At 38.8% G+C, this 12,410-nt stretch overlaps 1 protein-coding gene across 1 annotated transcript in view; it reads left to right on the top strand.

Moving 5' to 3' along the window:
- The window catches only part of LOC125228611 (trimethyllysine dioxygenase, mitochondrial), an 82,894-nt gene extending 72,580 nt beyond the window's left edge, over positions 1-10,314 (top strand). The window contains exons 6-8 of the mRNA XM_048133254.1: positions 5,185-5,412; positions 6,818-6,951; positions 9,430-10,314. Of these exons, the coding sequence (XP_047989211.1) occupies positions 5,185-5,412; positions 6,818-6,951; positions 9,430-9,566 (499 nt within the window). The 3' untranslated portion in view covers positions 9,567-10,314. The remainder of the gene's footprint in view (positions 1-5,184; positions 5,413-6,817; positions 6,952-9,429) is intronic.
- Positions 10,315-12,410: the final 2,096 nt, after the last annotated feature.

The following is a 12,410-nucleotide window of genomic DNA, read 5'->3' as shown; positions in this document are numbered from 1 at the left end:
GACATTTTTAGAGTTTTTAAAATAAGTACCTAAGTAGGTACGTGAAGTAACATGGTAAATTAAAAAAATATCATTAGATACTTATTGCGAAGGTGTAAACAATTTCCTTCGTTTTGCCACATATCAATAATTACCTATCTATATTAAATTCATTAATCCGTATACATTACATTTTTACAGTACGGTAATACTCACCCCGTTATTCATAAACGTACACTAAGTTATCAAGCCGATAAAGTTCGGTTGTCTCTTTCCGACGTATTGGTGTGATAGAAAGGGACAAACAAACTTTATCGGCTGGATAACTTTAGTGTACGTTTATGAATAAAGGTGTTAAAATTTATAGCTACGAAATTTTACATAAAACACCTACTTTAAAATAAAATAAAAAATGTTGAATTTGGTTAACATTATAAAAGACCTCACGCAAGCTGTGCTAATTAGTTCGGGAATTCGTCGAGAGGTGGCGCTAAACACAATTATGCTCATTAGAGAACCTATACTTCTAGCCTAGCCCAGTCTTTAGACTTATGTGAGTAACGTAAAAGTACCTAATAGTTTTGTAGGTACGGAACCCTCGGTGGGCGAGTCCGACTCGCACTTGGCCGGTTTTTTTATAAATGGGCTTACTCATGGCCACAGACTCGCCAAAGGCAAAGACGTGGCCTACGATATAGTGAACTCGCCCAGAAGATGCCTGATGAATTTATTCGAACAATCCCATTTTGCAGTCCCAAATGATACACTAATGAATGATATACTAAAGACATTATTTTGCTTTATTTACTATTAAATTCAAAGACTGTAGGTTGGACATTAAAAGACAATTTCTAAAACCAACAAGGAACCAAATTCGTAAAATATCGTCGTAACATTTTCGGGGGCTCTAACTTGCTAGTGATGAGCTAATGGTATATTTTGGGATTTTGGCATTAATTTTTTATGAAACACTAATTCTCGCACCATTTAAGGGCTGCTTTATACTGTACGGGTACTCTCGTGGAAGTTTCATTATAATGCGGTATTTTATTGGCATTGATAGGAAAGGCCGATCGGCCATTGGCTTGTACAGCCAACACAACCGATGTAGGCTGTAGACTGGCTGGATACCTCCTTACTTTAATCGCTGCAACTGTCATCTGCAAAGATGCTTTGCTGATGATGATGATTTGATTGGCAGGCTGAATTGGATGTAACCTCGATAGTCCGCAATGTACTTATTTAAAATCGCATACGAGTACGCGTGCCGTCTAAATGAGCATTGTATGGGCCCTTATACCGGTAATGAGGAGGCACACTGACATTTGAGGAGTGTATTTTCAAAAGCACTATTTCTATAAGTCAACAGAGGTTATTTTTGTCTTCCTAGAGAAATAAACCTTGGTGACTTATAGAAATAAGTCCTTTTGTAAAGACACTCCTCATTTTATCCCTCCAGGCGGCGCCTGTGCAAGTGTCTAGGCATGTCACTGTCATTGATATGTGTGAGAGAGAAAATAAATATCTTCTTCTCGCTCTCACGTATGAAATTATTTATCTGTGCAATGAACTATAAGTATTAAGGTGGTGCCATCTGTCATAATCTTTGAGTGTGCCTCCTAATTCCTAAATGCTTGCCCATCACTAGGTTCAGAAGTGGTAACCATCATTATTATTTCAGGGCTGTAGCAAAAAGCTTTCGCCTGTTGGTCGCTTTCGGATTCTATTTGGCAATCCGTTCACGACCCAATTCTGTGGGCGAACAATGAAAATGAACCCTTTTCTATGTTTTAAAAATAAGTATAATAAATATTAGGCTACAGTATTACCTAAGCTTAATTATAGGTTTTATTGTGGGTACCTACTAAACAACTATCACTTTTCACTTAAATCCTCATTACTTTCCTCATAGTTATATTTTATCTTCTTAAGTCCTGGAAGCATTTTGTTTTGTTTTCGAGTTTGGAACTTCTCATTAAAAATTCAAAACAAAGTATTCGAGGACTAAGGAGGTTAGAATCCCTCACACAGTTATAAAATCCTTCGCTCCAATCGGGATTCAATGTTCGCCCTAGCCATAAAGCAAATTATTTTTTGCTCTCTTGTGACACAATCTGCTATAAGTGACCGTGTTGCGAGTAATGTAAGTTCACTTATGCGTAATGATCGAGATTTTCTCGCCGTGCCGACATAAATAAGAATTATCTCAACATTTTCTGTTCGTTACATTTTTTCTTAATATCGCTCTTATGTAGGGTTTGGTAAGAAAGATTTTGGTTTTGCCTAGACATTTACCTAATCGCAAAATAATTATGCTTATGTAGCTTTTGACGAAAGGAAAAGAACTAGAAAAATTTCGTCGGGTACCACGGCGGGCGGGTGGTCTAGTGCTAAAGACGTTAGCCGCGTAAGCTGAAGACCCGGGTTCGTTTCCCGGCTCGGCCACCAGTGGGCCTTGTCATTTTTTCTTTCGTGTATGATATCTATTTCAATTTATAATTTATATATAGTAGTGTGACTACTTGAAAAAAGAACAAATCAAAAAATATTCAATAAAATAATTTGATTTGTTCCCTAGTTGTATAGATGGCAGCACCATCTCTCTCGCTATATCGTAATCCTGCAAAGGATTCATATAGGAGGTGCAAGCACTAATTGCTCGCCCTTGGAGTTGGTCAAAAGGCGTCTAGCCTTATCAGAGATAACATACACTAGAGAAATTTCGTCGGGTACCACGGCGGGCGGGTGGTCTAGTGGTAAAGACGTTACCCGCGTAAGCTGAAGACCCGGGTTCGTTTCCCGGCTCGGCCACCAGTGGGCCTTGTCGTTTTTTCTTTCGTGTATGATATCTATTTCAATTTATAATTTATATACACGGTGTTTCCGGTATCACTCAAAAGCTCAGACACCCCAACTGATTTTTATTTTTTTAAACGTATCTAGAATGTTCATTTTTTAATCTGATGATTATTATTTTTTTAAATTAAGTTTTAAATTTTCTGTGCAGCTCTACTCGGCTTTTAACTCTACACTCAATAAAATAATTGCTAGCTACCATCATATACCTTCAAACTGTTTAATTGTGTACGTTACTGCAACGACATAAGGTTTACCAATAGACAGCTATGTCAATGTAAAGCACTTTAACCTGTGTCACAGTAAACTTCAAATTGGACAGGTGACTCAGTAAGCAAATTTAAACCTAAAATTCAAAATGATAAGGTTGTAATTAGGTACGAGTTCAATTTGTTATGACTTATGATAAACTTTAAAATTAAACTGACGCACAACGTCTATCTCGTAGCGGAAAAAATAATCATCCAAATAACCAGCCAGTATTAAAACCCTTAACCCTTAAATACTGAAAAAGGTACACAACCTCTAATAATATGATATGCACAATGTTGTATTACAAATTTGTAGAATGGGCACGTAAACAATAACTAATAATACAAATTAAAACAAAAAATATTACCCCCATCAAGATATAGCTCAATCGATTCTACTCTCGATTCTGAACAAACAGTTTTCAGGTTTTTAGTGTTATGTGAAACACGGTGTATAGTAGTGTGACTACTTGAAAAAAGAACAAATCAAAAAATATTCAATAAAATAATTTGATTTGTTCCCTAGTTGTAAGAATAAGTTTTTTTGCAAAAAAAACATTTTTGGCACAAGCTTTTATCGCCAACTGTACCTTTCTTTCAATAATCATCTACTGCTCTCAGACGTTTTTAAAAACCCCTTACTCGATGGGAATACGACGTTTCATAACAGAGTTCCTATAACCACCTTTCTGCTCCATCACCAGATCAGCTCCATGATACCATAATTAATATTGCATTGTCACGTGATTTACATATGTGTGCAAAATTTCAGCTCAATCGGAAACCAGGAAGTGGGTCAAATTTAGCTTCTGCGTTTTGACCCAAACATACTAACAAGGCAAGTTGAATAAAAGCTTGTAAAAATTAAACCAAATTTGGTATTTATTATTCAGTAGATTATAATCCTCTTTTTGTTAGTTACCTACACTTTTTATAGAGTGGTAGTGACATTATGTGACTCTTCGGCATTATAAAAGTTACGCAAAGCAACAAAGAAAACAAATCGGCAAAACTAATTAAAATTAATGAATTGAATGAATAATTTAGAAGCAATATTGTACTCTTCATTCTAGTACCTCTGTAGTCAACTAGGTAGTTATATAATATTATTGTTTTCTTCGAAAACCTTGTTAAAGAAGTTTCGTGTCTGAATGTCAATAATGCCCACTTACCTTCGCGCCGAGCCTGTCGAGTTTATCGCAATTTTTCCACTACTTTTGCCACTGATTCAATTGTTTGAAGCTTTTGACCTAGATGTCTCGGTGGTAGTCTTTCATAACATTATTATTTTTGTTTTATTCCGACATTTGACTGATTTAACTGATTGTAGTCAATTGAGGTTATTGTAAAAGGAAGTGATTATGAAAGTTAGGTACTGATTGTGAAAGGAGCAAAGGAAGGCAAAGGTTTCACAACCATAGCGCATGAACGTTGCACGCATAGGTATAAGGAATGCATAGCTGGCAGTGGCGAAAATTTTTGTTGGTAAAACTGGAGGGGTTTTTGAGATCTGCTTTGTTTGAACTTCAACAGATACTGCAGAATTATAGGGAACCCGTTCGGAATCGAGTTGTATTGACGCTATGCCACTGATAGCTGGTCCAAAAATGTCCGTAGATGACACCAAGGATGCTGTACCATATTTTATAGGGAAACTAAAGAAAAAACAGTGCGTTCACCAAATTGTAATTTTTCATGCATTCTGCTGCGTCTAGTAGTAGTAGTAGTAAACTCTTTATTGCAAAAACAATTAATAACAAAAAACACAGTAATTACAGTAAAGAACAGTACAAAGACGAACTTATCCCTTTGAGAGTATCTACCGCATAAAAACTTGCAATAAATATCCACGTTTCAAATCCGCTTACATATTCACATACAGCTATTTGTTTTTGTTAATCTGTCGGATTCATCCGCAGAGATCGGCTACCGCGACTGAATGGATACCACAGATTTACCCGAGGCCAAGGTAGACCAAAAATAAGAATAGTGAAAAGACCTACTTAAACTAATTTTGTGGTAACTGACGGGAGCATGCATATTAGTGGTGGAGAACAGACCAGCAGTGGTAAAAATATACCTATAATTATTTTTCCAGCCTCCAAATCCTCCATTGCATCGAGCACTCCGGCGGAGTAGGGGGCGAAACAGTACTAGTTGACGGATTCTACGGAGCCACCCGAATGAAGGCGGAGTTTCCCGAAGACTTCGACTTCCTAACTCAGTTTGAGCTGGAAGCTGAGTACATAGAAGAAGGGCACCACCATAAGTGTGCGGCGCCAGTTATAAAGGTTGATAGGAGGACGAAGGATTTGAAACAGATTAGGTAAGTTTGAACAGAGAAAAGTATGTCATTATCTGAGTATTGCGATAATACTTTGGGGTAGCTTCTTGGTAGCGTAAATGGAAGATCACTGGCCATCAGTCCAGTGGGTCAAGTTCCATCCAAGACAATATTATTTTCTTCTCTTTAATTGATTTCTAGGCATTCTAAGTTTCCGTCTAATACAATATTCATTTAGAATATGTATTTTAATAACAAGTTCACTTAGTTTTGTAAACGTGGACTGCCAGTGTCAGAAGAGTGAAACAGACTGATTAGTTGCAGAAATGTCAATTTTAACTTACTTCGCTGGCTCAGCGGTCCAAACTAGAGCTTGGCCTCCGACCCTAGACTTTGCCATTCGCTCTTTCCTGTGCGAAATTGACAATGAAATCAGATCGTTAACAAAACTAAAAAACTAAGCTGGAACTAGCTAAAGTCAGAACAGACAATTATCCCTTTATAACACAAAAATAACCATCTAATATTCAGCACAGCGGGTCTACATTGTTATAAATTAACAGTGTAACCCTACTCCGAAGCATGTCAAGGTCTCTGTAGTACGTTTATTTACAATTCTGATTTTCTTGTCCATTGCGGCAAGCGGTACGACCCTGTTCCGAACGGTTTCCGAGATCGAGTGAAGTGGGGACTGACAAGAGCCAATAAAAAACCTGAAGTGAATTAAACATTTTTTGTTTTATGGGAATTAAAGGGGATTGTAGAAAATCATCATCCTCCTTGCATTATCCCGACATTTGCCACGACTCATGGGAGCTTTGACGACTCTCAAGAGTAGGCACTAGTTTTTAAGAAAGCGACTGCCATCTGTCCTTCTAACCCGAATGGTAACTAGACCTTATTGGAATTAGTCCGGTTCCCTCACGATGTTTTCCTTTGCCGAAAAGTGACTGGCAAATAATTCCGAAAAACTCATAGGTGCGAGCCGGGGTTTCAACCCGCGACCTTCGGAACGAAAGCCGCACGCCTTTATCGCTATGCTACCAGCGTTTAGATTGTAGAAAATAAAAGTTAAAAAAAATTAAACAAGTCAAATTAATGTAATAGTCAGCAGAGTAAGATACAAAGGTCCCTGGCGAATTTATCAACGAATTCGTTCATAATTTCTCCATAACATTATTAATAGATACCTATATTATAAACCTACAAAATTAATGTCAGTCATAACGTACCTAAATAAAAAGCAAAATAATAAATGTTGGGCACCTTACACAGATCAACCTAGCCCCAAACTAAGCAAAACTTGTAATAAAAGAAATCATCGTATACCAGAGATCAATAACACTTAATAATCTCCACCAACTCAAACTATCCCAACCATCGGAATCGCTCTGACCCTGAATATAAATGCTTATTACTTATTCAAGTATCAAATTTGTGTTTGCAGATTCAATGTGTACGACCGAGCGCCAATGGCGTTCCTGGACGGAGAGGAGTGTAGGAACTACTATAGGGCTTTAAGGAACCTGGCCAAGTATTACCAGGATCCTAGGAACCAGTGGCAGTTTAAACTTAAACCAGGTACAATAAATTATAATACTTGTGTGGTCAGGATAAAGATATCCTCCCAGAATGTATCCATCGACGGTACAGATACAGTAAGGAAGGAGATCGGACATCATCATCCTCCTTGCGTTATCCCGATATTTGCCACGGCTCATTTTGGCGTAGACACTAATATTTACGAATGCGACTGCCATCTGACCTTCCAACCCGAAGGGTAAACTAAACCTTATTGGAATTAGTCCGATGTCCTCAAGATGTTTTCCTTCACCGAAAAGCGAATGGCAAATATTAAATGACATTTCGAACATAAATTCCGAAAAACTCACTGGTGCGAGCCGGGGTTCGGACCCGCGACCTCCGGAACGAAAGTCGCACGTACTTACCGCTAGGAGATCGGACATGCCGTGCGAGTTGTATTGAATAAGCCCGTCGCAAGTGCTTGAACTTACACACACTTATAGCTGGACGCTGCTATTGGGCTACTGCGCAATACACGCGCATCATTTCCATGTCTGTGTATAAGCGAACGACTAGCTAGTAGTTTCATCACGCCCGCAACAGTATGGCCGCAACCGCAATATTTAAAATGTTAACAGAATGGTGGCCGCTCACAGATGTAAGAAGCGCTTGGCATCCGTTAGCTCGTTGGGTGGACGAAATCCGGAAACGTTCGGGTCACATCGGATGAGACTAGCTCAGGACCGGGACAAGTGGCTTACTGATATGATGATGATGATGATGACCAATGAGCTAATTACTGCGACATGTCCGCCAACGACTTGTCTGTGTCTGTGTGATTTATATAAGTATGTGTATATTAGCTATTTATCAGTACCTACAAGACAAGCCATCTTGAGCTTACCGTGGGATTCTTTCTAGCTATCAATCTGTTTAAGAAAGGTAGGTACTATATATTTTTTCAAACATGCTACAAAAACGCAAGCCTCGGCCTGGCAACTTAGTACCTCCTCAGAAAATTCCTTTCTTTCCGTGCCTCAGCAATAATGTACCTACTATTATTTACACAGTCCCCCCATCTTTTCTTCAGTTTTACTTTGTTACTCCAGTTCACATTTAAACACTACAAAAACTCCAAAAAATTAAACACAATCAAGATCCTAATATAATTGGATACATTTTAATATTAATGGCGATACTTAAGTAAATCAAAAATGAATTAATTATTTCGTAACGGTCCATTATTAATTATAAATAATCAAGCGAAAGGGTTGCTTATTTCATAGCGCCATCTTGAGGCCGATTCTGTTTTTTTTATTTTTTTATTAACGAAAGAGGTGAAAAAAAAAAAAAACTACCCAACTTATTTATACATACCAAAAGGTACCGAAACGAAAGCAATGATGAGATGACGGGTGATGGAGATTTGTATGGAAGAGAAAGACATGCTGCGCCGACCCCAAGTGACTGGGATAAGGGCAAGAGAATGATGAGATTGATGAGGTACATTTTTCGTTTTTTAACTATTTTGTTATAAGTACGAGTATTTATACTTACGTTCTATTTTTTTTTACTTACATCTGGCTCATTGGGACTTGATAAATATTTAAAGCTAATACTTTTTGCAAAAAAAAAACAGTTTCAGTAGTCGGTTGTGTAGGTCTAAAAAATGGTGCGTGACGTGAACAAGAAATTTCATTTGGCAGGATTAGTCTTTAGTGCTTAAGCATAGATTTAAGAAGCGGAGTGGATAGAACAATTTGCAGCAGTTATATGCATCATGATGACGAAAAACTGAAGAAGGTGGGTGGATATAAACGTTTTGTAGACAGCGCGCCATCTACCCTCATTATCTTGATATTAGCAAAGAGGATCGAGTATTATAGAGAGTTCGAAGTAAAATGTGTAATCACAGTGCAAAGACTGCCATTTCTTGACACAGGCTTAAAACACTTGTCCATATTCTTAGCTTGATATGTGTTTAAATGTCAAATATTAACATTAGCGCTATCTAGCTGAGCGTACCCAGAAGGTTTAATGCCATCTAGACCACCGTACCTTTTTCTGTATGGTACTGAGGTACGTTTTTTTCTTAGAGTTATGTCTTTAGAGTTGTGTCTTTGACATGAACAAAGAATGTTTTGAACTTTCATACGCAAGTTCTTATCATAATAAGATAATCTTCATCAGGTTACTAAATGAGAATCGGCGTCCTTTCGCTTATTTCTAATTTAGCAGAAAAGGTTGAATTGGTTAAATAAGGTAAAGGGTACAACACTTTAACAGCGATAGAAACAAGAATGTATTCGGTGTATTTTAGCGTTTTAAATATTAGGACCAGAATGTCAGACATGAAGACTATTCGATCCCTTGCAACTTCCAAGACCTTGACGAAAAGTGATTTGCTAACCTGGTCGGACCAATTAAAAGTACCTACCTTTGCTTGCATGTTCAAAGAAAGCCATCAGCGAGGGATACTGGCATCAAATATGAATTTAATTGGTCTTATGTTAAAGTGATTTTCACTTTTTTCAGGCGTGGTGATGGTGATGGACAATTTCCGCGTGCTGCACGGCAGAACTGGGTTCACTGGCAAGCGCGTTCTCTGCGGCAGCTACGTGGCGCGTTCTGATTGGCTGGATCGAGCGAGGGCTCTGCGTCTTATCCAATAATGATCAGTTACTTCTACGGGTACTCTGTAGCAGCTGAGTGGTGCACTCTCATTGGCTAGACTGAGCGTGGTCCATGCATTTTATCCAATAATCAGTTACTTCCGCATAATGCAAGGCCTTCATGGGTTTGCATGCCCATACGATACCAAGTGCTTTGAATGGCTAGATGGAAAGGGTTCCTCAGCTTATTCAATGATTAGCAGGGTTTGGATATCTCGTAGCATGTTAAGACGTTAGAGAACCATGGAGTCGATATTAACATTAGAGGTAAATTTAATTTATACTCATTCTCATGTATATAATTTGTCACAAAATGCTTTTAATTTCATATAAAACGACGAATTTATTAAAACTGTATGACTGAATGTTAACTGTTAAGACAATAAATAAAAGAAAAAATAATTACCTACCTAGTTATACAGACTTTTATTGCGGTAGACGCACTGACCATTTTATCAAATTTAGTCACGTGCATCATGTGTCAGTCATTATCATTTATTTATAATTTTTTTACGTAGTAACATAGTGTGGCAGTCTTTTTTTTTTTCATTTAAAATATAGTTTTATTCAATTCCAAATTATATTTATTTCGTTAATAATCAACTTTAGGAATGAGTGAGTGAGTATGAGGACATTTCGGACACTAGCGATCAAATATATCAATCAGGCGTGTTCCTAGCACACATTCTAAGCTCGTGTAGGTGAACGCGTACCATGCTTGTATGAGTGAGATAAGACAGGTTGACTGTTCGTGTTTTTGTCAGGCGGTAACTCTGAGGTAACCGAGAGGGGGTGGGCGGCACTTTCAGCGGGGAGCGGGAGTGGCCATACTGTACGATAGTACTCTTTATTATACTGTGGTATGAGTATGAGTTGACTTTTAAATTAAAATCGACTCCAAGGTTCTCTAACGTCTTACCATGCTACGAGATATCCGAACCCTGATAATTAGTCATCATCAGCACGGGAAGCATGGTCGCGCGATAAATGATAAAACATCTGGCGGTGTGCTCTTTGCTGCACGAGCTGTACTCACGCCCCTACGCCGTCGTGATCTTGAGTCTCCTCACTGTGAGAATATTTGGGTGACAATTAGTAAATGTGGTATCCCGTGTTATATTTGTGTGGTTTATATACCTCCCTCAGCTGCCGACGATGTGTACATGCAGTTGTTTCAATCTGTTGAGAATGTAATGTCTAACTTAAAAAAGGGAGTTGTAATAATGGTTGGCGACCTTAACTTAAACCCTCGGTACACATCTCAGAATGTTTTGTGTTATTATGCCTATTTCCTACCTGTATGTGGTCTGCGCGAGATGAATAATGTCAGGAATGCGTATGGTGGAATGCTTGATGTCGTGCTGATATCGGAGTGCATACGTGGAGTGTCCGTCCGCGAGGTAGTTGGGGGGGGACTTGTCCCGCGACGAGACGATTATCACCCACCTCTAGAGATCTCTGTTCCGCTGGATGATGAAGTCGCTCGGCATCCGCCCGCAGAGCATATTGATCCTAGAAACTTCAACCAGTTGCGAGACTGGAATTTTGCTAAGGGAAACCATTTGTTATTGTACCAATTGGTGTCCGAAGTGAACTGGCAGAATGTTCTCGAAAGTCATGACGTTTGTCAGGCTGTGGAGATATTTTATAATATTATTTACAGTATCTTTGACAATTGTTTCCCGAAAAAAACCCGCAGTAAAAAATGTGCCAGATGGTATCCGGTTTGGTTTACGGCGGACTTGATAAGAGACATTAAACTTAAAGCAGCCCGGCACCGCGAGTGGAAGGCTTCTAAAAGTCGTGATGTATATGAAGAATTTTCGAAACTGAGGGCGGAAATAAAAATAAAAATAACTTCAGCCTATGACAACTATATTCGAGATATACAATTTAAGCTGAAATCTAAGCCTCGTCAATTTTGGCAGCATGTGGAAGGTCTTAGGTCCAAAGGGGGGTTTGTGGCGCAGGTCTCGCTAGAAGATAGGCAATTCGTTGGTCCTGAAGCAGCGCAAGCGTTTGCTAGTTATTTCTCGAGCGTTTTTTTACCTGACCCCCCGCGTCTCGATCTTAATTTTGGAAAAGAAACGAGTCAGAAAGCATCAGCCACTCTTATCCAAGTAAATAGCATTACCATGCATGATTTGGAGCTTGCCATAAAAAGGTTGAAACCAAATAGTGCGGTAGGGCCCGATAATGTGCCTGCATTTATTATGAAAGGTTGTGTTGACCATCTTAAAGTGCCCTTGCACTTTTTACTTAATTTAGCTCTTTCTACTTGAATTTATCCTGAGCAATGGAAAACCTCAAGGGTGATGCCGATCCCTAAGACGAGCGATAATAATAATGTAGAAAACTACAGACCTATAGCCGTTCTCTCTGCCTTGGCAAAACTCTTCGAGTCAATTCTGCACAGAACTCTCTCGGAACAAGTGAAACCCTTTCTTTGCGATGCTCAGCACGGTTTCAGAGCGAGAAGGTCCGTCGACTCTAACCTCCTGACGTTGGCCGATTCTATCTCGGAGCATCTCGATGTAGGTATTCAAGTGGATGTCCTCTACTTTGATTTCCGTAAAGCCTTTGATCGGGTCGATAATGATGTCCTGCTTCATAAACTTGACGTTATTGGTTTCAGTCAGAGCTTGTTGATGTTTTTCGCCAGTTATTTGCGCGATCGACAACAATACGTCCAGCATGGTCATTTTGTATCTGATCCGTATCCCACCCGTTCTGGCGTCAGCCAAGGTTCAATTTTAGGCCCATTCCTCTTTGGAATTATGATAAATGACTTGCCATTGGTAATTCGTAATGCTCGTTGCCTCCTTTATGCTGACGACCTAAAAC

This window comes from Leguminivora glycinivorella, chromosome 8 (genome assembly GCF_023078275.1).
Source record: "Leguminivora glycinivorella isolate SPB_JAAS2020 chromosome 8, LegGlyc_1.1, whole genome shotgun sequence".
Taxonomy (NCBI): Eukaryota; Metazoa; Arthropoda; class Insecta; order Lepidoptera; family Tortricidae; genus Leguminivora; species Leguminivora glycinivorella.
Note: the sequence above shows the minus strand (reverse complement) of the source record. Positions and strands in the feature narration are given on the sequence as shown.